Here is a 25,568-nt window from a genome sequence, read left to right as displayed (position 1 = left end):
AGCTGGTTGTTGGGGAATCGTTGCTGGTGGTGTATTTTCCTTTGTCTTATTTACTCCTTCCTATATTTGTTTTATTTTGCCCTGCACCTTTATAGTGTATTCCTGATTGACTGCGGCGTGGTGTATATGTTCCTTTATCCTTGTTTGTTATAACTGTGGGTATTGGTCTATTGCATTCACTGGGTGGTGGGCGGTCGTGTTCAGTCTAGGGCTGAATCAGGAGTCAGGGTGAGGGTGGAGGCCTGAACATGCACACCTTCAGTGTAAACTTCAGGTAGAGGGTCAGACAGGGTTTCCCTAGTCTGAGGGAAATTGCAGGGGCCCAGGTTATTAGCTCTCGCCCTCCTTGTATCCCCGTGACAGTGAGTTTTGCTCGTGTAGCGAGTTTTGTGTGAGCCTAGTTTTGCATGCGGCGAGTTTTGCATGTGGCGAATTTTGCGCATGGCGGATTTTGAGTGTTGAGACTTTTGTGTTTTGACTTTTATGTGGCGAGGTTGGCGTATGTGTGGTGAAATGTGTGCTGAGGGTGATATGTGTTCAAGCACGTGGTAGTGTGTGGCGCATTTTGTGTGTGTGTTCATATCCCCGTGTGTGGTGAGTATCCCATGTCGGGGCCCCACATTAGCAACTGTACGGTATATACTCTTTGGAGACATCGCTCTCATTCTTTAAGTCCTCCTTGTTCACATCTGGCAGCTTTCAATTTGCCTCCAACACTTTTCCTTTCACTTTTTCCCCATTATGTGGATAGGGGCAAAATTGGTGGATTGGAACACGCAGGGTTAAAATTTCACCTCACAACATAGCCTATGACGCTCTCGGGGTCCAGACGTGTGACTGTGCAAAATTTTGTGGCTGTAGCTGTGACGGTGCAGATGCCAGTCCCGGACATACACACATATATACATACATACATACATGCATACATACACACACACACACATTCAGCTTTATATATTAGATGATAATAAACTGGGTAGTTTGGTTAATGAATGATATACTGCTTTTTCTTTGTACAGTGAATCAAGTGAATTATGCCAAGCACTGCCCATACAGTGGTGTTGGGGGCCCAGACCTGCACAGGGGCCCACCAGGAGATTCTCCTTTTTCCCTATGGGCCAGCACGAGCCTGGTGGTATCAGAAATTTTAGACAATAATGGTGGAGGAAGAATGACCAAAGCAAAGACATATTGAGGAAGACTTTGGGATCTTTGGGGATGACACCTAAAAGAAATGCAATGTGAACAGTTTGTATTAGAAGACCCTGTTAAATCTAACATGTTATAGTCAAATAGTAATCAAAAATATTCTTGAAATATCCCAGCACTAACCTTCTGGCCCACATAGGCTGGGATCACTTATACAAGAGTTTTTAGAACTTCCAAAGTAAAGCAGAGTAACTCCTTTCTGCTCATTAAGGACGATGCCATGATTGACTGTTCCTTCTACAATATCTGAAGAGAAAGCAGACACATTTATCCAACCTGCAATCGGATAATATCACAGCAAAAGTCCCATGAAACGCCCAGCCATAAAGTAATGTCATGCAGGGGCATTAACACAACACACACAAACAAATAAACACATAAAATACTAAGTATTCCTCTCCCTGCACCTATAAAGCACGATGTAGCCATAAATGATGTGCACATCTTTACTACCGCAATGGACATAATACAGAGCCGCGGATCTAGATCTAGTGCGCTTCACATGTGCAATGCATTAATATTCATCCATATTTATTGACTTTTTTATATGTGTGCCAATAAACGCATTCATCTGTTCTTCCTTTAGGTTGTGCAAATGCAAATACTGCTCCTTGGGCATTTCTAATATCCGTTTCCTATTATGCTGTTTGTTCGTAGCTATAGATGTGTAGACGAGAAAATTCATTTCAAGCGAATAATTTGTGTAATCAATTTGTGGAATGACATTGAACTTTCCTTCCATCTTATAAAGAATAATCATAGAAATACAAGTTGCTCCATATGAAAAACATATTCTCCCCAAACGGCCTCACTAAAGTAAAATGAGTACATTTTTTTCAATCTTATCGTTTATAACAATTATTTCTGTGTATTAATATTTAGTAACCTATAGTACCGGCTTTGATGTTTTGTCAGTGAATACATTTTCATATACACATGTTCCAACTGAGCAATTTTCATATTCACTTTTATATATGTTACCCAAATATATGACAGATAACTCTAAAACCACAACATATTTCATATTTTCAACCCAAAAGTACTTGAATAGAATTGAATATGTTCAGAACTATTAGCCTATGCTAATGGATGACAGTGAAAGACTAAATAATTTATGCTGAAATTCCTTCCATTAAAATTACTGTTCAAATCAAGCATAGCTGCATAAGCGATTGGTGCTGAAACTGACAATGTAACTTCGCACTTACGGTACTTGTTTCCCAACTCTTTCCATCCTTGTCTAGCTCCTGTAAAGCTGTCAATCAAGGAACAGGAGTGAAGGTGCACTGTACTGATCGATCGCTTAGGGTGCACCAAGCACATGTGCTTGGTTTGTACAGTCATCTTCTAACAGACTAGCTTTAAAGTTTGTCAAGAATGCCAGCTTAAGAAACCCAAAACATTCTTATAAACAGCGGCATAGATATAGGAGGTGCGGTGGTATTCGGTACATATAGTATGGTGTAGGTGCCATATGTGGATCCAAATTCCCATTAGCATATACCGTATTTTTCGGACTATAAAACGCACCGGACCATAAGACGCACCCCAAATTTAAATAGGGAAGGGAAAATAGGGAAAAAAATAATGTGTCAAATGGGGGTCCGCCTTACATTCCGAATTCAGCTTACCAGTGAAGGGATTAGCACAGGCGGAGGAGTCATCACAGGGGTCATTCAGTGGTCCAGGCTGGTGCGGTAGCTTCCGGGAAATCCCATCCCATGTTGGTGCTCTGTGATGGGGCAGGGGTGGTGGCTCTGTGCTGCTGGGTTGTTACCCTCCTACGGCCCCCTCCACATCTCCTGGTGTACTGGCCTGTCTCCTGGTAGCGCCTCCAGCCTCTGGACACTACGCTGACAGACACAGCAAATCTTCTTGCCACAGCTCGCATTGATGTGCCATCCTGGATGAGCTGCACTACCTGAGCAACTTGTGTGGGTTGTAGAGTCAGTCTCAGAGCGGGAGCTGACACGCCTCCTCCCCTGTCTGTAAGACGCTACATTGCAGAAGTAGTGCAGAGTATCAGATCAGCGATCTGATGCTATACAGCAATGTCCCATCCTGGGACAATGTAAAAAAGTTTTAAAAAAAATTATTAAATTATTAAAAGGTGTAAAAATATATATTTTTTTAAATCCCAAAATAAAGAACGAAAAAAGAAAAGTATTAATCCGATAAATGCATATATTTAGGTAAAAAAAGTACACATATTTGCTATTGCCGTGTCCAGAACGATTATTGTTCAAGCCAATAACAGTTCCGTGAGTTTTGACATAATGCTACCGTGACTTTAGAAAGCAGCCACTTCTGGCCACAATGGTCAGCCAAGGTAGATAGCATGAAGCAGTTGAGGTCATAAATTGTAGGTGGGACATCACTGCTGCAGGAAAGACCCGAGACAGCCATGGATGGGCAGCGATGGAGAAGAATTGGTTTCTACTTCTAAGGACCAGGCTCTCAGGTGCCCCTTCAATAGTGACAAGTAATCCGCCTGACTATAAATCACCACCAGGTACTGAGCAAACTGCCTGTCATGGTCTGAACACTGACACTCACTAGTGCCTGAAGTTCCAAGGCCGGACTGGCCATCTGACAATTCTGGCTCCAGAAGGGCCTGTCTGGTCATGGGCTGCCTTGTCTGCTATGTTGTTAATAGAATCGTTGTTCTCAAGACACCCGTACTGTTGAGTGTTGTGATGGAGCACAAAGTTGCTAACTTCGTCACTTACCCCAGCAGGCCATTAGAAATATTGGTCTTGTTGAAAATCTTCCTTTCCTCCATCCAGGGTAATATTAGTAATATATCCCATCTGGTTCATGGGGATGAGGACAACATGGGTCTGTGTGATTTCAAATGCCAGGACTGAATTTCAGCCCCAGACGGTACCCTCTGAGAACCATCCTACCTGCTCAACTTGGGCTGAGAATTACTCCACTTCCGTGCCTATGATGTGATGGCAGTGGAGTGGAGACAGGACAGGCGTCCATACAGGAATGCTGTATATTTGCCTAAACTATAAAAGTAATACCCAAGACAGTATAAGTCCTTAGGCCAGAGGCTCAGGGCATCATGTATCATACCTGTGTCTGAGAAAAAGGTATCATGTCAACAACATAAAATTCAGCTCCCAATTGTACTTGAAAAATGTGGGTCCATATTGGTTTATATGAACAATACAACAATATGATACATGAATGTCTCTGTGTAAAATAAATCTGTGCTATCAGTTTAGCTCTGACAGCAAGAATGATGGGAATGAGAAATGGAAACGGGCTGTAGATACAATTAAATATTGAAAATAAAAGAGGAATTTGAATAATTTTAATGAACATTAAATCTTGCATCCTCCATGATTATGAGAAGTTCTGATGCGGAATATATAAAAATGTCTGGAACACGTCATGTATTCGGATTTTTAATTGTGTGGCTATCATGTCTATGATTGTTGCCAAATACAAGCAGCAGTATTCCTCATAAATATGCATGTAATGCATAAAAATGCCCTCGCTGAAGTATTGATGGCTCCATAAAGAACACATGAAAAGCTGTCCTTTGGGTCACTGGTTTATTTTTTCCCCTTTGTTCTTTCATTCCAGTTCCTCAGTGATTTCGATCATAGTTACTTTGGCAACTGTTTCCTTTTACTGAGCCATGACTAATCTGATGAAGGCCCAGGAGGACGTAAATATAAGTGATTGAACAATATCTACAAGTTTATACCTTCACGTACATAAAAGACTGAGCTTACAAGTCGTGTTTGTCATGAATATTTTACCTACAGGCATGAGACCCTTTTGTTGTGAGTTCAGTTTGGAGAGCTGTCATTCCCCATCACATGCTTCCTTTGTGCATACCTTCTAGAAAGGTTAATGTGTTCATGCTTACCATACATCTTTGAAGATATATTGGTCTCAGATTGATTTATTGTGATGGTGATAAAATGAACTTTACTGTGCAATAATTTCCAGCTTTTAACCTCACAATATGATGCTCCACAGGGATGATGTTAGACACGGATGCCAAGGACCTACCTAAAATTTATTTTGGAGGCCACCTTTACAGCTACAGTGGCATGAAAATGTTTGGGTAATCCTGGTCAAAATTACTATTATTGTGAAAAGTTAAGGAAGTTGGAGATTAAATGACCTCTAAAACAGGTAAAGTTAAAGATGACACATTCTTTTATATTTTAGGCAAAAAAAAGTACACTGCTCTAAAAAATAAAGAGAACACTAAAATCCCAAATCCTAGATATCACTGAATGAAATATTCCAGTTGTAAATCTTTATTCATTACATAGTTGAATGTGTTGAGAACAATAAAACCTAAAAATGATCAATGTAAATCACAAGTAATATCCCACGGAAGTCTGGAGTTGGAATGATGCTCAAAGTCAAGGTGGAAAATGAAGTTACAGGATGATCCAACTTCAGTGGAAATGCCTCAAGACAAGGAAATGATGCTCAGTAGTCTGTGTGGCCTCCACGTGCCTGTATGACCTCCCTACAATGCCTGGACATGCTCCTGATGAGGCAGCGGATGGTCTTCTGAGGGATCTCCTCCCAGACCTGCTCTAAAGCATCCACCAACTCCTTGTCTGTGGTGCAACATGACGTTGGTGGGTGGTGCGAGACATGATGTGCCAGATATGTTCAATAGGATTCAGGTCTGGGGAACAGGCAGGCTATTCCATAGCTTCAATGCCTTCATCTTGCAGGAACTGCTGCCACACTCCAGCCACATGAGGTCTGGCATTGTCCTGCATTAAGAGGAACCCAGGGCCAACCACACCAGTATATAGTCTCACAAGGGGTCTGAAGATCTCATCTCAATACCTAATGGCAGTTAGGCTACCTCTGGCGAGCACATGGAGGGCTGTGCAGCCCTCCAAAGAAATGACACCCCATACCATTACTGACCCCCTGCCAAACCGGTCATGCTGAAGGATGTTGCAGGCACAGATCGCTATCCACGGCATATCCAGACTCTGTCACGTCTGTCACATGTGCTCAGTGTGAACCTGCTTTCATCTGTGAAGAGCACAGAGTGCCAGTGGCAAATTTGACAATCCTGGTGTTCTGTGGCTAATGCCAAGCGTCCTGCACGATGTTGGGCTGTGAGCACAACCCCCATCTGTGTACATTGGGCACTCAGACCATCCTCATGGAGTCAGTTTCTAACCATTTGTGCAGACACATGCACATTTGTGGCCTGCTGAAGGTCATATTACAGGGCTCTGGCAGTGCTCCTCCTGTTCCTCCTTGCACAAAGGCTGAGGTAGCAGTCCTGCTGCTGTGTTTTTGCACTCTTATGGCCCCCTCCACATTTCCTGGTGTACTGGCCTGTCTCCTGGTAGCAGGAGCCTCTGGACACTATGCTGACAGACACAGCAAACCTTCTTGCCACAGCTCGCATTGATGTGCCATCCTGGATGAGCTGCACTACCTGAGCCACTTGTGTGGGTTGTAGAGTCAGTCTCATGCTACCACGAGTGTGAAAGCACAACCAACATTCTAAAGTGACCAAAATGTCAGCCAGAAAGCATTGGTACTGAGATGTAGTCTGTGGTCCCCACCTGCAAAACCACTCCTTTATTGAGTGTGTCTTGATAATTGCCCATAATTTCCATCTGTTGTCTATTCCATTTGCACAACAGCATGTGAAATTGATTGTCAAATAGTGTTGCATCCTAAGTGGAGAGTTTAATTTCACAGAAGTTTGATATACAGTGGGTACGGAAAGTATTCATACCTTTAAATTTTCACTCTTTGTTCCATTGAAGCCATTTAGTAAATTCAAAAAAGTTCATTTTTTTTCTCATTAATGTACACTTTGCATCTCATCTTGATTGAAAAAAACAGAAATTTAGTAATTTTTACAAATTTAGTAAAAAAGAAAAACTGAAATATCACATGGTCATAAGTATTCAGACCCTTCGCTCAGTATTGAGTAGAAGCACTCTCTTTTGAGCTAGCACAGCTATGAGTCTTCTTGGGAATGATGCAACAAGTTTTTTACACCTGGATTTGTGGATCCTCTGCCATTCTTCCTTGCAGATTCTCTCCAGTTCCGTCAGGTTGGATGGTGAACGTTGGTGGACAGCCATTTTCAGGTCTCTCCAGAGATTTTCAATTGGGTTTAGGTCATGGCTCTGGCTGGGCCAGTCAAGAATGGTCACAGAGTTGTTCTGAAGCCACTCCTTTGATATTTTAGCTGTGTGCTTAGGGTCAGTGTCTTGTTGGAAGGTGAACTTTTGGCCAAGTCTAAGGTCCAGAGCACTCTGGAAGAGGTTTTATCCAGGATATCTCTGTACTTGGCCGCATTCATGTTTCCTTCAATGACAACCAGTCATCCTGTCCCTGCAGCTGAATATGGCATGATGCTGCCACCCCCATGTTTCACTGCTCGGATTGTACTGGGCAGATGCCTGGTTTTCTCCACACATACCACTTAGAATTATCACCAAAGAGGTCTATCCTCGTCTCATTCGACCATAGAATATTATTTCTCATAGTCTGGGAGTCCTTTATGTGTTTTAAGCAAACTCTGTGCCGGCTTTCATATGTCTTGCACTGAGGAGAGGCTTCCGTCGGGCCACTCTGCCATAAAGGCCTGATTGGTGGAGGGCTGCAGTGATAGTTGACTGTGTGGAACTTTCTCCCATTTCCATACTGCATCTCTGGAGCTCAGCCACAGTGATCTTGGGGTTCTTCTTTACCTCTCTCACCAAGGCTCTTCTCACATGATTGTTCAGTTTGGCTGGATGGCCAGGTCTAGAAAGACTTCTGGTGGGCCCAAACTTCTTCCATTTAAGAATTATGGAGGCCACTGTGCTCTTAGGAACCTTGAGTACTGCAGAAATTCTGTTGTACCCTTGGTCAGATCTGTGCCTTGCCACAATTCTGTGTGAGCTCCTTGGCCCGTTCCCTTGACCTCATGATTCTCATTTGGTATGACATGCACTGTGAGCTCTTATATAGACAGGTGTGTGCCTTTCCAAATCAAGTCCTATCAGTTTAATTAAACACAGCTGGACTCAAATGAAGGAGTAGAACCATCTCAAGGAGGATCACAAGGAAATGGACAGCATGTGACTTAAATATTAGTGTCTGAGCAAAGGGTCTGAATACTTATGACCATGTGATATTTCAGTTTTTCTTTTTCATTAAATTTGCAAAAATGTCTCCATTTCTGTTTTTTTTCAGTCAATATGGGGTGCAGAGTGTACATTAATGTTAAAAAAAATTAACTTTTTTGAATTTACCAAATGGCTGCAATGAAACAAAGAGTGAAATACTTTCCGTACCCACTGTATATATATATATATATATATTTTTCTTCTTTTATATTTGAAAAATTGCAAACAGGAAAATGGGCCGATGCAAAAATGTAACCCCTTTCCGACATCGGGCATAACAGTATGCCAATGTCTGACTCACTCCCTTTGATGTTGGCTCTGGCGCTGAGCCCACATCTTTTACGGCTGTTTTGAACAGCTGACTTGTGCCATCCAACCGTGGCTGTTAACTAGTTAAATACCGCTGTCAATCTCTAACAGCGGCATTTAACGCGAGCTTATGGCAAGCGTGCCGGAATTCACGGATGGGTCGGCATGACAACCAGAGTTCTCCAGCAGACCTCTATGGTTGTCACTGCCGGATTGCTATGAACGCCGCCTAGTGGTCAGCACTAGTGTTGAGCGATACCGTCCGATACTTGAAAGTATCGGTATCGGAAAGTATCGGCCGATACCGGCAAAGTATCGGATCTAATCCGATACCGATACCCGATACCAATACAAGTCAATGGGACTCATGTATCGGACGGTATTCCTGATGGTTCCCAGGGTCTGAAGGAGAGGAAACTCTCCTTCAGGCCCTGGGAACCATATTAATGTGTAAAATAAAGAATTAAAATAAAAAATATTGCTATACTCACCTCTCCGACGCAGCCTGCACCTTACCGAGGGAACCGGCAGCGTTGTTTGCTTAAAATTCGCGCTTTAACTTCCTTACGCGAAGTCCCGGCTTGTGATTGGTCGCGCGCCACCCATGTGACCGCGACGCAACCAATCACAGCAAGCCGTGACGTAATTTCAGGTCCTTCAGGATTTTAAAATTACGTTCCGGCGTTGTGATTGGTTGCGTCGCAGTCACATGGGCGACGCGACCAATCACAAGCCGTGACGTCACGGGAGGCTGGACACGCGCGCATTTTAAAATGCGCGCGTCTCCTGCCTCCCGTGACGTCACGGCTTGTGATTGGTCGCGTCGCCCATGTGACTGCGACGCAACCAATCACAACGCCGGAACGTAATTTTAAAATCTTGAAGGACCTGAAATTACGTCACGGCTTGCTGTGATTGGTTGCGTCGCGGTCACATGGGCGACGCGACCAATCACAAGCCGTGACATCACGGGAGGCAGGAGACGCGCGCATTTTAAAATGCGCGCGTGTCTAGCCTCCCGTGACGTCACGGCTTGTGATTTGTCGCGTCGCCCATGTGACTGCGACGCAACCAATCACAACGCCGGAACGTAATTTTAAAATCCTGAAGGACCTGAAATTACGTCACGGCTTGCTGTGATTGGTTGGGTCGCGGTCACATGGGCGGCGCGCGACCAATCACAAGCCGGGACTTTGCGTAAGGAAGTTAAAGCGCGAATTTTAAGCAAACAACGCTGCCGGTTCCCTCGGTAATGTGCAGGCTGCGTCGGAGAGGTGAGTATAGCAATATTTTTTATTTTAATTCTTTATTTTACACATTAATGTTGTTTCGATACTGATACCCGATACCACAAAAGTATCGGATCTCGGTATCGGAATTCCGATACAGCAAATATCGGCCGATACCCGATACTTGCGGTATCGGAATGCTCAACACTAGTCAGCACTCATAGCAAGTTAACAATTCTGCTACATATAGGCGATTTGATCATCGCCTATAAGTAGCAGAGCCGATCGGATTATGGCAGCTTCTAGTTTCCCATGGAGACTACTGAAGCATTTAAAAAAAAATGTTTTTAAAAATATAAAAAATAAAAAATTTCAAATCACCCCTTTTTCGCCCCATTCAAATTAAAACAATAAAAAAAATCAAACATACAAATATTTGGTATCGCTGAGTTCAGAATTGACCGCTCTATCAATATAAAAAAAGAATTAAGCCGATCTCTAAACGGCTTAATGAGAAAAAAGATAAGATGCCAGAATTAAGTTTTTTTGGTCGCCTCAACATAGCATTAAAGTGCAATAACGCGTGATCAAAAGATCGTATCTGCACCAAAATGGTATGATTAAAAGCATTAGTCTAAGAGAGGACTCACATACAGATGAAGACTTTATTCTAAGAGAGGATTGGCATTGTTAGGTCCTGGAAACGAGAAATGCCTTACCGTGGCTTCCAGGTACACATGAATTAACCAATTTATTCGCTAAGCTTTCTCAATTTTTCATATTTCTAATGCAGTAATGCAATTCAATTTTCATATTTCATGTTTTCAAGCTATGGAGCTACAGAGTGCTGCTTTATTTATTTGATTGTATATGTGTTGATGACTCTAGGTTAGCACCTGTTCACACCTAGTCTATGTTTGGATGTGACAGTCAGTTTTTTGAAATTTGTATTCATTAGCCTTCTGACCGAGCACTCCACCTCTTAGCTTCAGGTGTTTTTAATCAAAACAGGACCCTACCCCTCTGCAGAGGTATAGATTTCAGTCTAAGAGAGGACTTTATTCTAAGAGAGGATTGGCATTATTAGGTCCTGGCAATGAAAAACACCTTACCGTGGCTTCCAGGTACACATGAATTGGCCAATTTATGCACTAAGCTTTTACAATTTTTCATACTTCTAATGCAGTAATGCAATTCGATTTACATATTTCATGTTTGCAAGCTATGGTGCTACAGAGTGCTGCCTTACTTATTTGTTTGAAATTTGAAATTTAAAAACACAAATAATAAGCCCTCTCCCAACCCGAGATCACAAAAAATGACACTATGAGTATCAGAAAATGGCGCGGTTTTTTTTATTTGCAAATTTTGGAAATTTTTTTACCACTTAAATAAAAAATAACCTAGACATGTTTGGTGTCTTTGAACTCGTAATGACCTGGAGAATCATAATCCCAGGTCAGTTTTAGCATTTATTGAACATGGTAAAAAAAAATGTGGGATTGCACTTTTTTTCGTCATTTCACCGCACTTGAATTTTTTTCCCGTTTTCAAATACACTATATGTTAAAACCAATGATGTCGTCCAAAAGCACAACTCATGCCACAAAAAAACAAGAACTAACATGGCCATTTTGACCAAAAAGTTAAAAAGTTATGGCTCTGGGGAGAAGTGGAGCAAAAAATGAAAATGCAAAACCAAAAATACCTCTGGTCATTAAGGGGTTCAGCACCCTTGGAGATTTGTGTGCTCAGGATGGCTTCTACAAATGGATAATGATCTTAAACACACATCAAAATCTACAATAGACTACCTCAAAAGGCGCAAGCTGAAGGTTTCACAATGGCCCTAACAGTCCCCTGAACTGAACATCATTGAAAATCTGTGGCTAGACCTCAAAATAGCAGTACATTCAAGGAATCTCATAGAACTGGAAGAAGTTTCCAATGAAGAATTAAAGGACTCTTGTCTAGCTACAAAACGTGTTTACAAGCTGTGATTCTTACAAAAGGGGGCACTACTGAGTACTAACCATGGAGGGTGCCCAAACTTTTGCATTGGCCTATTTTCCTTTTTCTAATTTTTAAAATGTAAACAATGAAATTTATTTATTTTTTTTCCTTAAAATTCAAAGGAAATGTGTTATCTTTAACTTCAGGCCTTTTAAAGATCATTTAATCTTCAACTTGCTTAACTGTTCACAATAACAGTATTTTTGACCAGGGGTGCCCAAACTTTTACATGCCAATGTACATGAAAGTAAAACCTGACCCTTGTTAGCAAATTCCTGATTGACGCATGTTATGGACATTAGAACCGAAAAGTGGTTGTATTTGTGTAATGAGATGAACAAATGAGAAATTTCCACAGTTTGAGGTTTAATAGAGTGTCGACAAGAAGTCACTGTCATCTACTGGTTAAATATTGCAGACAAAAGAGAATGTAGCACGAACTGCAGCAGCAGGAACTGTAGGACAATGTACATGGTTCTTGAGGGGAAGAGATTGAAGGAGACACCAGGTCAGGTGACAGCTGTGGCACAGTTATTAATTATAAAAGCCCCAGGAGGGCAGGGAAGAGAGGAGTTGGCACACAAACCTGTGTCAGGATGGATGTGCAGTGCCTTACAGCTGCCATTATGAGTAACCAGGAGCAAGTAATCAGATTTGAAAAAGGAACCTAGCAACAAGAATCAAGTAACCAGTGATGGTAGCATGTTCTCTGTCTATATAGAGCAGTACATCTCATATAGAGGTTGTCAACCAACAATGTTCAAAAAAATTCTTAAGCAATTTAGTTAAAGGGGTTGTCCCCTTTCAAAAAATTCCCATCATCGAGAATGGTTTGTCATAAAGAAAACCAATCTGCTCTTTATTGCCCATCCCTGAGTCACCAATATCACATCTGCCCTGCTTAGAGCCACTTTAAAGGGGATTGTACATAATTAGGAAAACTGGTATTGTGATTCAGCCCTATTAAACTGAATAAAATCTTTCTGCAATACAGCATAATTTATGGTCAGATATTGTGCTGTTTCTAAAAGAAAGCAGTCATGTTTTAAAATCCTGGACAACCCATTAAAAAAAAGTCAATCATATGTATCCTGCATTTGACTGAGAATGTAATGAACAGTGGATGATGCTAGAGAGCCGAGTAAGACAGTTGTCTACAAAGTGTTAAGCCGTCTTACAGTAAAATCTGATATAAAAATGTGTGGACCATCAATCCAGATGAGTGAAGTTCAGCTGATCGTTACATGACTGCTCGTAATTATGTCCAGGGCAGCTGTAAGCTTGGCCGATGGCTTTCCTATTCAGTAAATAAATATTTTATTTTGTTCTGAGTTGTCAGCATAGGAAAACTGTTTGACAGAGTGAAGACACGTTGATGTGCGCTGTACAATACCTACTCCGCTTGTCTCCAAATGTCACAACAAAGCAGTACTTGAAGAAAAACAAAACTTTTGGGGGTTTTCAATCACTCTAGATTTCTTTTGACTGCAGCTCAAAATGATGTCTTTCTACTTTCTGTTCTATCGTCTTAGCAATTTAATCAGCAGAGGATTCATACAAGTATTTCAGCAAAATTCAACCACAAAAATATGCACGACTGTGCTTTCTAATGTGATAGTGATTGTATCCTCCAGTCAAATGTAAACGTAGATGTTAGATGCTTCTGGAACATACAGCGTTCAGCATAAATGATTACACCCCCTTTGAAAAGTAACATTTTAAACAATAGATCACTGAATACAAGAACAATTTAAAAAATGTTGACAAGACTGAGTTTCATACAACATTTTAGACCCGTAACTAGTGTTGAGCATTCCGATACCGCAAGTATCGGGTATCGGCCGATACTTGCGGGTATCGGAATTCCGATACCGAGATCCGATACTTTTGTGGTATCGGGTATCGGTATCGAAACAACATTAATAAAAAAATGTGTAAAAGAGAGAATTAAAATAAAAAATATTGCTATACTCACCTCTCCGACGCAGCCTGCACCTTACCGAGGGAAGCGGCAGCGTTCTTTGTTTAAAATTCGCGCTTTTCTTTCCTTTACGTGAAGTCCCGGCTTGTGATTGGTTGCGTCGCAGTCACATGGGCGACGCAACCAATCACAGCAAGCCGTGACGTAATTTCAGGTCCTTAAGGATTTTAAAATTACGTCCCGGCTTTGTGATTGGTTGCGTCGCAGTCACATGGGCGACGCAACCAATCACAGCAAGCCGTGACGTAATTTCAGGCCCTTAAGGATTTTAAAATTACGTCCCGGCTTTGTGATTGGTTGCGTCGCAGTCACATGGGCGACGCAACCAATCACAAGCCGTGACGTCACGGGAGGCTGGACACGCGCGCATTTTAAAATGCGCGCTTGTCCAGCCTCCCGTGACGTCCCGGCTTGTGATTGGTTGCATCGCGGTCAACCAATCACAAGCCGGGAGGCTGGACACGCGCGCATTTTAAAATGCGCACTTGTCCAGCCTCCCGTGATGTCCCGGCTTGTGATTGGTTGCATCGCGGTCAACCAATCACAAGCCGGGAGGCTGGACACGCGCGCATTTTAAAATGGCTTCCCGGCTTGTGATTGGTTGACAGCGACGCAACCAATCACAAGCCGGGACGTCACGGGAGGCTGGACTCGCGCGCATTTTAAAATGCGCGCGTGTCCAGCCTCCCGGCTTGTGATTGGTTGACAGCGACGCAACCAATCACAAGCCGGGACGTCACGGGAGGCTGGACTCGCGCGCATTTTAAAATGCGCGCGTGTCCAGCCTCCCGTGACGTCACGGCTTGTGATTGGTTGCGTCGCCCATGTGACTGCGACGCAACCAATCACAAAGCCGGGACGTAATTTTAAAATCCTTAAGGACCTGAAATTACGTCACGGCTTGCTGTGATTGGTTGCGTCGCCCATGTGACTGCGACGCAACCAATCACAAAGCCGGAGCATAATTTTAAAATACTGAATGACCTGAAATTACGTCACGGCTTGCTGTGATTGGTTGCGTTGCGGTCACATGGGCGGCACGCGACCAATCACAAGCCGGGACTTCACGTAAGGAAAGAAAAGCGCGAATTTTAAGCAAACAACGCTGCCGGTTCCCTCGGTAAGGTGCAGGCTGCGTCGGAGAGGTGAGTATAGCAATATTTTTTATTTTAATTCTTTATTTTACACATTAATATGGTTCCCAGGGCCTGAAGGAGAGTTTCCTCTCCTTCAGACCCTGGGAACCATCAGGAATACCGTCCGATACATGAGTCCCATTGACTTGTATTGGTATCGGGTATCGGTATCGGATTGGATCCGATACTTTGCCGGTATCGGCCGATACTTTCCGATACCGATACTTTCAAGTATCGGACGGTATCGCTCAACACTACCCGTAACATGAAAGTAAATATTTCACTTACACAAATTTTTAGTTTTACTCAGTAGGTGAAGCAAAAATGAATAAACCCCACATCAAAAACTACTACATCTTGTATTTTGTATGACCTCCACGATTTTTAAGAACAGCACCAAGTTTTCTATTCATGGAATTAATAAGTTGGCCACATATGCAACATCTATTTTTTTAAATTTTTCAAATATGGCCTCTTTTCACATTCAGGATGTTGGATGGAGAGTGATGCTCAACTTGTCTCTTTAGAAATCCCCACAGGTTTTCAGATCAGGAGACGTAGTTTTGGAACATTGTCAAATTGGAAAAGTGCATGTCTACCAAGGGCACGGCGTGATGGCATCTTTTCTTTCAGAGCAGTACATCGGTGAATTAATGATACCATCAATGATATGTAACTCCCTGACACTAGTAGAATCATGCTGCCATATATAAGGGCACTGCCTCCATATTTCTCTGTAGGCACTATGCATTTATAAAAAATAAATGTCTACCAAGGGTATCCAGTGATTGTAGCAAATTCTTTCATTGTTGATCTGTACATATGATAATTCCTGATAACATCAATGAAATGTAGCTCTCCAACATCAGCAGCTACAGATAAGGACATTGCCAACAGCATATTTCACTTTTGGCACCTTGTATTTAAAAAAACAAATTTAGAAAAATGTATGGGGGCAGTATCTTTATGTGAGTGCGGCTGATGTTGGAGAGCTATGTGATCAGGAATTTTCAGATGTACAGATCTACAATGAAAGAGAAATTGATACAATCTTGCATTGTCCTTTGTAGACATGTATTATTTTATAAATGCATAGTGCCTACAGTGAAACATGGTGGCAATGCCTTTATATGTGGATGCATGAGTGCTGCTGGTTTCGGTGAGCTACATTTTATCATGACTTCACAGATGTACTGCCCTCTATTGAAAGATAAGATTCTACTTTCACTCTATGACATTTCTGAAGACGAACAGGTTTCAGTGGCCAAGTAGATCTCCTGATCTGAACCCAATTGAACAATTAGGAGAATTCTGAAGAGACAAGTTGAGCATCACTCTCCATCCAACATCAAGGCTCTAAAAGAGGTAGTTTTTTGAAGACTAGAAAAGGATAGATGTTGCACTATCTTGCCCATTTGTTCATTCCATGCCTAGAGGGCTTGATCCTTAAAATTAATGAAGGTCATACAAGATACTAGATGAGTTTTTTTATGTGGGGTGCATTCATTTTTGCATCAACTAATTTGAATAAGGGCTCATGCACACGGACATATTATTGATCCGAGTGCGACCTGACAAAACAACAGATCGCACTCAGCCCAATGTTAGTCTATGAAGCTGTGCATATGTCCGATTTTTTTTTTCCTCAGACAGAGCTGATCCGGTGGAAAAAATTGCAGCATGCCCGAATTTAATCCGATATTTGGATCACACTCATCCATGCAAGTCAATGAGTCTGTGGAAAACATCGGACTGCACTCAGATGACATGTGAGTGCAGTCTCATTTCCATAAACTGACAGAACGGAGAAGATGGAGAAATTATTTTCTACATCTTTCACTCTTCCGAGAGAATCAGAGCACACTGCGATCACACTCTGATCAATCACTGATCAGAGTTTGATCAGAGTGTGAATAGCATAATCGCTCTGATTCCCTTGGATTAGAGAATATACACTAGTGTGACACTAGTCTGTGTGTGTGTATATACAGGTCCTTCTCAAAAAATTAGCATATAGTGTTAAATTTCATTATTTACCATAATGTAATGATTACAATTAAACTTTCATATACTATAGATTCATTATCCACCAACTGAAATTTGTCAGGTCTTTTATTGTTTTAATACTGATGATTTTGGCATACAACTCCTGATAACCCAAAAAACCTGTCTCAATAAATTAGCATATCAAGAAAAGGTTCTCTAAATGACCTATTACCCTAATCTTCTGAATCAACTAATTAACTCTAAACACATGCAAAAGATACCTGAGGCTTTTAAAACACTCCCTGCCTGGTTCATTACTCAAAACCCCCATCATGGGTAAGACTAGCGACCTGACAGATGTCAAGAAGGCCATCATTGACACCCTCAAGCAAGAGGGTAAGACCCAGAAAGAAATTTCTCAACAAATAGGCTGTTCCCAGAGTGCTGTATCAAGGCACCTCAATGGTAAGTCTGTTGGAAGGAAACAATGTGGCAGAAAACGCTGTACAACGAGAAGAGGTGACCGGAACCTGAGGAAGCAGTGGACTGAGTCTGGTGTGGAAACATCCAGAGCCACCGTGCACAGGCGTGTGCAGGGAATGGGTTACAGGTGCCGCATTCCCCAGGTAAAGCCACTTTTGAACCATAAACAGCGGCAGAAGCGCCTGACCTGGGCTACAGAGAAGCAGCACTGGACTGTTGCTAAGTGGTCCCAAGTACTTTTTTCTGATGAAAGCAAATTTTGCATGTCATTCGGAAATCAAGGTGCCAGAGTCTGGAGGAAGACTGGGGAGAAGGAAATGCCAAAATGCCTGAAGTCCAGTGTCAAGTACCCACAGTCAGTGATGGTGTGGGGTGCCATGTCAGCTGCTGGTGTTGGTCCACTGTGTTTCATCAAGGGCAGGGTCAATGCAGCTAGCTATCAGGAGATTTTGGAGCACTTCATGCTTCCATCGGCTGAAATGCTTTATGGAGATGAAGATTTCATTTTTCAGCACGACCTGGCACCTGCTCACAGTGCCAAAACCACTGGTAAATGGTTTACTGACCATGGTATTACTGTGCTCAATTGGCCTGCCAACTCTCCTGACCTGAACCCCATAGAGAATCTGTGGGATATTGTGAAGAGAAAGTTGAGAGACGCAAGACCCAACACTCTGGATGAGCTTAAGGCCGCTATTGAAGCATCCTGGGCCTCCATAACATCTCAGCACTGTCACAGGCTGATTGCCTCCATGCCACGCCGCATTGAAGCAGTCATTTCTGCCAAAGGATTCCCGACCAAGTATTGAGTGCATAACTGAACATTATTATTTGATGGTTTTTTTGTTTGGTATTAAAAAACACTTTTATTTGATTGGTCGGGTGAAATATGCTAATTTATTGAGACAGGTTTTTTGGGTTATCAGGAGTTGTATGCCAAAATCATCAGTATTAAAACAATAAAAGACCTGACAAATTTCAGTTGGTGGATAATGAATCTATAGTATATGAAAGTTTAATTGTAATCATTACATTATGGTAAATAATGAAATTTAACACTATATGCTAATTTTTTGAGAAGGACCTGTATATACAGTATATATATATATATATATATGGATATATATATATATATATATATATATATATATATATATATATATATATACCGTATTTTCCGGCGTATAAGACGACTGGGCATATAAGACGACCCCCCAACTTTACCAGTTAAAAAATAAAATCTTCTTAAAAGTCGGGGGTCTTCTTATACACCGTATGTCGTCTTATAGGGCTTGTGAATATGTGCCTTTTGGGGGGGGGGAGTGATCCTGATGACGACGAGGGGGCATCTCACAGGAAAGTGAGTATCCCCCATTACCTTATCATAGCGCTGCAGCGTGGGGTCTCTGTGCTGGGAGCGGCGGCTGCTGTGCTGTGGTGCGGCGGCTCCTCTTCTGCAGTGTGGGGCCTCTGTGCTGTGGGGTGGCGGCGGCGGCGTATCTTTATGCAGTCGGGGCTCCTCCGGCATCTCATTAAAGCCTGGAGGCCCCGCCGGCAACTCCATCGGTACAATGCGGTGGCCTCCGGGAAAATGGCCGCTGCTCAGATTCAGATCTCGTCCCGAGATCTCGGGAGACGAGATCTGAATCTGAGCAGCGGCCATTTTCCCGGAGGCAGCTCAATAGGTGCGATGCGGTGGCCTCCGGGAAAATGGCCGCTGAGGGCTGCGCATGCTCAGATTCAGATCTCGTCCCGAAATCTCGGGACACGAGATCTGAATCTAAGCAGCGGCCATTTTCCCGGAGGCCACCGCATTACACCGATGGAGTTGCCGGCGGGGCTTCCAGGCTTTGAGTTGCCGGAGGAGCCCCGACTGCATGAAGATACGCCGCCGCCACCGCCCCACAGCACCAGAGGCCCCACACTGCAGAAGAGGAGCCGCCGCACCACAGCACAGCAGCCGCCGCTCCCAGCACAGAGACCCCACGCTGCAGCGCTATGATAAGGTAATGGGGGATACTCACTTTCCTGTGAGACGCCCCCTCGTCGTCATCAGGACCACTCCCCCCCCCCACCCACCATATACACCCGGCGTACAAGGCGATTCCCGGCGTACAAGACGACCCCCGACTTTTAAGAAGATTTTCAGGGGTTAAAAAGTCGTCTTGTACGCCGGAAAATACGGTATATATATTGTGATGCAGTGACCCCTGCTGCAGCTAGGGGGCGCTGTATGTGCTACTCAGGATGCGCATGGAGGCGGATCTGTGATTATGATGGTGAAACAGTGACCGGCAGGATTGTAAATGGCCAGTATGTGTCGCAGAGGGAGTCTACGCTCTAAGCCAGTAATGTTTTTGTTCTGGGACCTGTAATCCCACAAGTATTTTTATAGTTGTTAATGGAAGCTTACAGGGTTAGTTTGAGAGCTGGGCGGGTCGAGCTATGGGAGTGGTTACAGGTTCATAATGTGACCATGGTGTCGTCACATGGTCTCTGTAGTGGACAGTGTTTAGATGTGTATGGTCCGTGTGCAAGGTTCTGGAAAAGCCTATGTGTTGGGAGTGCTATCTCCCGGAAGAGCACGTGGTGAGACTTTGGGACCTGGTGGCCTGTGTGTTGGTGGGCTCAGGTGGGGACAGATGTCCTGAATTGCACATGGAGAGGCCATGGCCTGTGTGTTGGGAGGTCCTGGGAGTAGGACCGGATTCCTGAATAGCACACTAAGAGGTCGTGGACCTGGATGGCCTTTGTGTTGGATGATCCTGGGAGTAGGACCGGAGTCCTGAAGAGCACGGGGTGAGGCCATGGTCCTGCAGAATCAGTGACGACTACTGTATTGGGGGAGCTACAGACTATCTGAGGATCTGGACTGTCAGGTGGCCTGGTGTCCTGGTGGCCTTGTCCGGGACGGTGATCCCAGTTCGGCAGCTTCCCTGGGAGAGAGAGAACTGACCAAAAGTCAGCAGGTGGAGCAGGAGCTCCCATAAGGTACCTCCACAGACTGTTGGTGCTTATTGTTTTCCATGGACATCGATGAACTGTTCGGCGTGCGGTCACCCATGGTAACTGGACAAAGTGAGAGGTCCAGCATGTTTAGTGTCTGTGAGTTAAAATCGTATAAAATGTATATAATGAACTGTGCATGGCACGGTTTATGCTGCATAAAATAAACTGGATAGTCTGTTTAAGTGGAAACCCGTGCCTGTGTGACTATGCTAGGCGAGTGTCGCCCAACTCACTCAGGTAGCGCTATCTTACATATGGTGCTAGACTGCGGGCAACAGTTCAGAAAGCACATGTGGAGTTGATTGCTGTAACTCGGAGGGGTTACGAAGTTTGCTGTGGATCGGCGGGTCCACAAAGCTTACAAGCGTCTGTTTGTAACTCGGTAAGGTTACAAAGTTTTGCTGTGGATCGGCGGGTCCACAAAGTCTGGAGAGCGGAGCCATGCAGAGCCTTGTGGAGAGGAGCTGCAGTTGCAGCAAGAGGTTCTGCAGCAGCCGGAGCTGCAGTGGCAGCAGCAGCGGCTTGTGATCGGCAGCTGGAGGAGCCGATGGCTTGTGACTGCAGAAGGAGCTGTGGTAGCGCCAGCAGGAGCTGTGCCGGAGGAGCCGATGGCTTGTAACTGCAGCAGGAGCTGTGGTAGCACCAGCAGGAGCTGGTGAGGTATCGTTAGAGCACATTGGTCCAGATCGTGCAGACTCTTAAAGGGCCAGTGCCAACCCAAAGAGACTTTTTTTTGTACTGTTCAACTGGTGTCTGAGAGTACCGTGAGGAGTCCACGGGGTGTACCCCAGAAAAGGGGTAGAGTCCCTAAAAGGGATGGCTCCCTAAAATTAGGCAGTAACCCAAACAGGGATAATTGCCCAAAAAGGGGTGGAGTCCCAAAAGGGGGCGGAGCATCCCAAAGGGGTGCCACAGAAGAACTGTTGCCAGGGGCAATTGTACTATGTGTGTCCAATCTGCTCTAAGAACTACCCACCTGACAAGAGGCTACGTGGGTGTGCCTTGCAGATGAATGACGAAGATGTGTTCGGACTGGTCGATTCTAGGATCTCGGTGACTCTGGTGAGGGTTGCACCCAAGGGATGGGTAGTGCCAAATGGGAAGATCAGTGTCATCTGCATCTATGGGTGCACTAAGGACTATCCAATGGCCAGGGTGATCCTCGAGACAGCCAGGGACATTGCATTCCATGATGTCGCTATAGTCCCAAACTTAACCTGTCTGGTGATAATAGGCTGGGACTCTAGGTTATACTCAGACTTGTGGGAGAAGGGAACTCCTCTGCAACAGGAGAATGGAGGGCTCTCAGGCTCAGCTGATGGGGTTGCGTACTTTAAAGCATTAATACCTTCCAAAATTGATGGGTCAGACATGGGGTTGACCAGTGGGAAGGGTGCGTCTGCCCAACTGACAGACATGATATCACCTGACGTGTGCCACAATATGACTGATAGTGGTGTGGTAGATAAAACAAGAGGAGCTGACACCCAGTTAGAGAGTCACTTGAGGGTTCACCATACTGTGGGGTGTGACACAGACTCCGGGGGTGACTGTGACATATCATTGCCAGTAGCAACCGCTAGGGCTGAGTATAACGGTGTGCAGACCGAAGCACTGACACAGTGGAACAATAGTGCTCCACAAGGTGAAGTCAGGATGACGGTGGTAGCCATACCAGAAAGTATGACCAGACGGAACTGTGGGTCTGACCAACTCTAGGACTTGGCAGAGGTGACCATGGAAGACGAGGAAGCTCCAGGAATGGGGTCCGACACCATTAGAAATAGGGACCGCTGGTTCCAGGGTGACCGATCGGGTGGTGGTGACTCCCATTCAGACGGTGACGAAAGTGGAAAAGAGTGCAGTAAAGCTGACTCGGGTACAAGTGGCAAGTCATCCTCCCATCGTCGGAGATGAAAAAGAGGCAAAGGGGCTGTACAAATTGCACCCTCTGAGAGGATTGATGCGGAGGAGCTGGGGTACTCAGATACCCAAGAGAAAGCTGAACCTGTTGATGAAGGAATAGGTAAAACTCTGAAGCGGCAGAATGTGGGTGAGCAAGCTGGCCCATCTGAAAATATATTTAAAGAAGTTATGGTGCAACACGTGCTAGCCAAAAGAGAACAGGATCATGAAATAGAACTGATTAAAGAGAGTGAAAGACCATGTCGAACGAGAAAGGATCCTGATTCCTGAGACAAGTGGCTGAGCACAGGGTGGATGAGCTGGAGAAGGAAGTCTCTGATCTCAGAGGTCACCTGTCCACATGGCAAAGTCTGCATAAGGCCTTAAGGGAAGATGTGGAAGTGTTCAGAGAAGCATTAAGAGGTTTTCCGCCAGAGGAGAAGATGGTGGTCGCAGACTTACAGCGGCAGTGCCAGAGTGGTTGCGAGGTGAAGCTGCCAATGCCCATCTTGGCCAGGGGTCTGGAAGAGTGTAAAGTGGAGAAAGAGTTGGCGCTAAAAGCAGAAAAAGACAGTCACCTGGTCGTGGCAGATGTCTTCATGGAAATGTCTGAGGCAAAACTGGAGCCATCCGTCCATGAAGAGAATGAGACTTTGCTCTTCAAGTGCGTGATAGATGTACACGAGGACATGCGGGATCATGTACCAATGAGGGTGTGCATGAGGCTTTTAAAAAGACAGTAGAAGCCTGTAGTGTGAACTGTTCACCAGAGACAAAACAATTGGCGATACTGTCAACTAGAGAAGACACAGTGAAGCGGGTGGCTATCCTGAGGGATATGCACCTACAGTGCCTCCGCACAAAACAGATGAACCTCTTGAGAAATAAGGAAGCCACTCAACGTTTGGAGCAGGCCAGGAAAGCTCAAAGTCAGCTGGGCTTTGTGGAAGACATTGTTTTGGTACCCAGAAATTTGGTGTCATCAGAAGATTTGAGAAAGTGAGGCAGGAGATTGTGAATAGATCCGGTGAGAAGAGACTGAGGATTCCGGCTGATGACGAGGCCCAGGTTGTGGGTGAAGATGGAATGGTTCCTTTCCATGTTGTCAGGTCCATGGAGAGTCTTGGGAATATCCGAAGGTTCCTGGGGTCTCGTGTGGCGTACCTGAAATACAGCAGCTAAGAATGGACCAACTGCAGGTTAATAAACAGCTGCAGAACATAAGGTGGTGGCCGCCTACAACCCAAGGTAAAGGGGACAGAAAGGACCCTCCAAATAATGGAATGGCTGACAGCCAAAGACGTTCAGCAAGAAGATGCCTGGGAGGCAGAGAATCTGAAAGTGGCAGTTCTCTTAGTACAACGCTAAGGGACATGGACAGTAGCCCCTGTAGCGGACGTAGTAACAGAGTCAGACTCAGATCAGTCACTAGGCTCGACTGGACGGTGGACTCATGACCACAGTAACAGTGGGTGGCGGCCATAGAAAGAAAGGTCACGTGAAGGGGCACGCTTGGGAAGTGTGGTGACTAAAGGTCTGGTGACACAGACAGACTGTGATTTAAGGGCCACAACTCAAGGCCTACGTGTTGACCCCTAGGGGCGGGGAAAACCTAACAAGGATGTGATGATGTATGATGCTCAAAACCGACTGAGACGGTCCTCTTGACTGGTAGGGCAAGGTAGCATGTGTGACCTGTCTCGAGACCCCGGGTGTATGACAGGTGGTCAACCCCATGAGTTTGAATAGAGGGAGTATGTGATGCAGTGACCCCTGCTGCAGCTAGAGGGCACTGTATGTGCTCCTCAGGATGCGCATGGAGTGTATCTGTGATTATGATGGTGAAACAGTGACCGGCAGGATTGCAAATGGGCGGCATGTGTTGCAGAGGGAGTCTGCGCTGTAAGCCAGTAATGTTGTTGTTCTGGGACCTGTAGTCCCACAAGTGTTTGTATAGTTGTAAAGGGAGGCTTACAGGGTTTGTTTGAGAGCTGGGCGGGTCAAACTAACCACACACCACTCACCTATGGGAGTGGATACAGGTTCATAATGTGACCATGGTGTGGTCACATGGTCTCTGCAGTGGAGAGTGTTTGGATCTGTATGGTCCATGTGCAAGGTCCTGGAAAAGCCTATGTGTTGGGAGTGGTATCTCCCTGAAGAGCATGTGGTGAGGCTTTGGAACCTGGTGGCCTGTGTGTTGGACGGTCCCAGGTGGGGACGGATTTCCTGAATTGCACATGGAGAGGCCGTGGCCTGTGGGTTGGAAGGTCCTGGGAGTAGGACCGGATCCCTAAATAGCACACTGAGAGGCCGTGGACCTGGATGGCCTCTGTGTTGGATGGTCCTGGATGAAGTCCTGAAGAGCACGGGGTGAGGCCATGATCCTGCAGAGCCGGTGATGGCCACTGTATTGGGGGACCTACAGACCGTCTGAGGATCTGGACTGTCAGGTGGCCTAGTGAGTAAGGCCTTGTCCGGGATGGTGATCCCAGTTCGGCAGCTTCCCTGGGAGAGAGAGTACTCACCAGGAGTCAGCGGGTGGAGCAAGAGCTCCCATAAGGTACCTCCACAGACTGTTGGTGCTTATTGTGTTCCATAGACATTGATGAATTGTTCGGCGTATGGTCACCCATGGTAACTGGAAGAAGTGAGAGGTCCAGCATGTTTAGTGTCTGTGAGTTGAAGCCGTATAAAATGTATATAGTGAACTGTGCATGACCCGGTTTATGCTGCATAAAATAAACTGGATAGTCTGTTTAAGTGGAAAACCATGGCTGTGTGACTGAATCCCATGCTAAGCGAGTGTCCCCCAACCCACTCAGGTAGCGCTATCTTACAGTTTTTTTATATGTATTTCCTATTATCATCTGACTACAAGCATTAGCTATCTGAATAAATACATAGTAGCAGAAATAAGATTCCAAATCTTCGTCTGTGTTCACACTGCCAGCAGAGCATTCATTGACAGCTCTTTTACATTATCCAGCAAGAGTAACACATAATAATAACACTTTATAGCTATAAAGCTACTGGTTATATTACCTTGCAAAAAAAATGCTAATGTAACTAATGGTGATCAAATGATACCTACCGGCTGCATTCACATGCCGCTGTCAAGCTGCGGCTGAAAACCGCAACAGCCTTGTGCCGCTACAGTCTTTCCACT

At 44.6% G+C, this 25,568-nt stretch overlaps 1 protein-coding gene across 2 annotated transcripts in view; it reads right to left on the bottom strand.

The window, feature by feature from the left end:
• Window positions 1–25,568, bottom strand: part of ADGRD1 (adhesion G protein-coupled receptor D1) — a 1,174,499-nt gene that overhangs the window by 1,050,258 nt on the left and 98,673 nt on the right. For both annotated transcript variants that reach the window (XM_077293307.1, XM_077293306.1), the window contains one exon: window positions 1,333–1,455. In XM_077293307.1, the coding sequence (XP_077149422.1) occupies window positions 1,333–1,455 (123 nt within the window). The remainder of the gene's footprint in view (window positions 1–1,332; window positions 1,456–25,568) is intronic.

This window comes from Ranitomeya variabilis, chromosome 1 (genome assembly GCF_051348905.1).
Source record: "Ranitomeya variabilis isolate aRanVar5 chromosome 1, aRanVar5.hap1, whole genome shotgun sequence".
NCBI classification, from domain to species: Eukaryota; Metazoa; Chordata; class Amphibia; order Anura; family Dendrobatidae; genus Ranitomeya; species Ranitomeya variabilis.
This window is presented reverse-complemented; position numbering and strand designations above follow the sequence as displayed.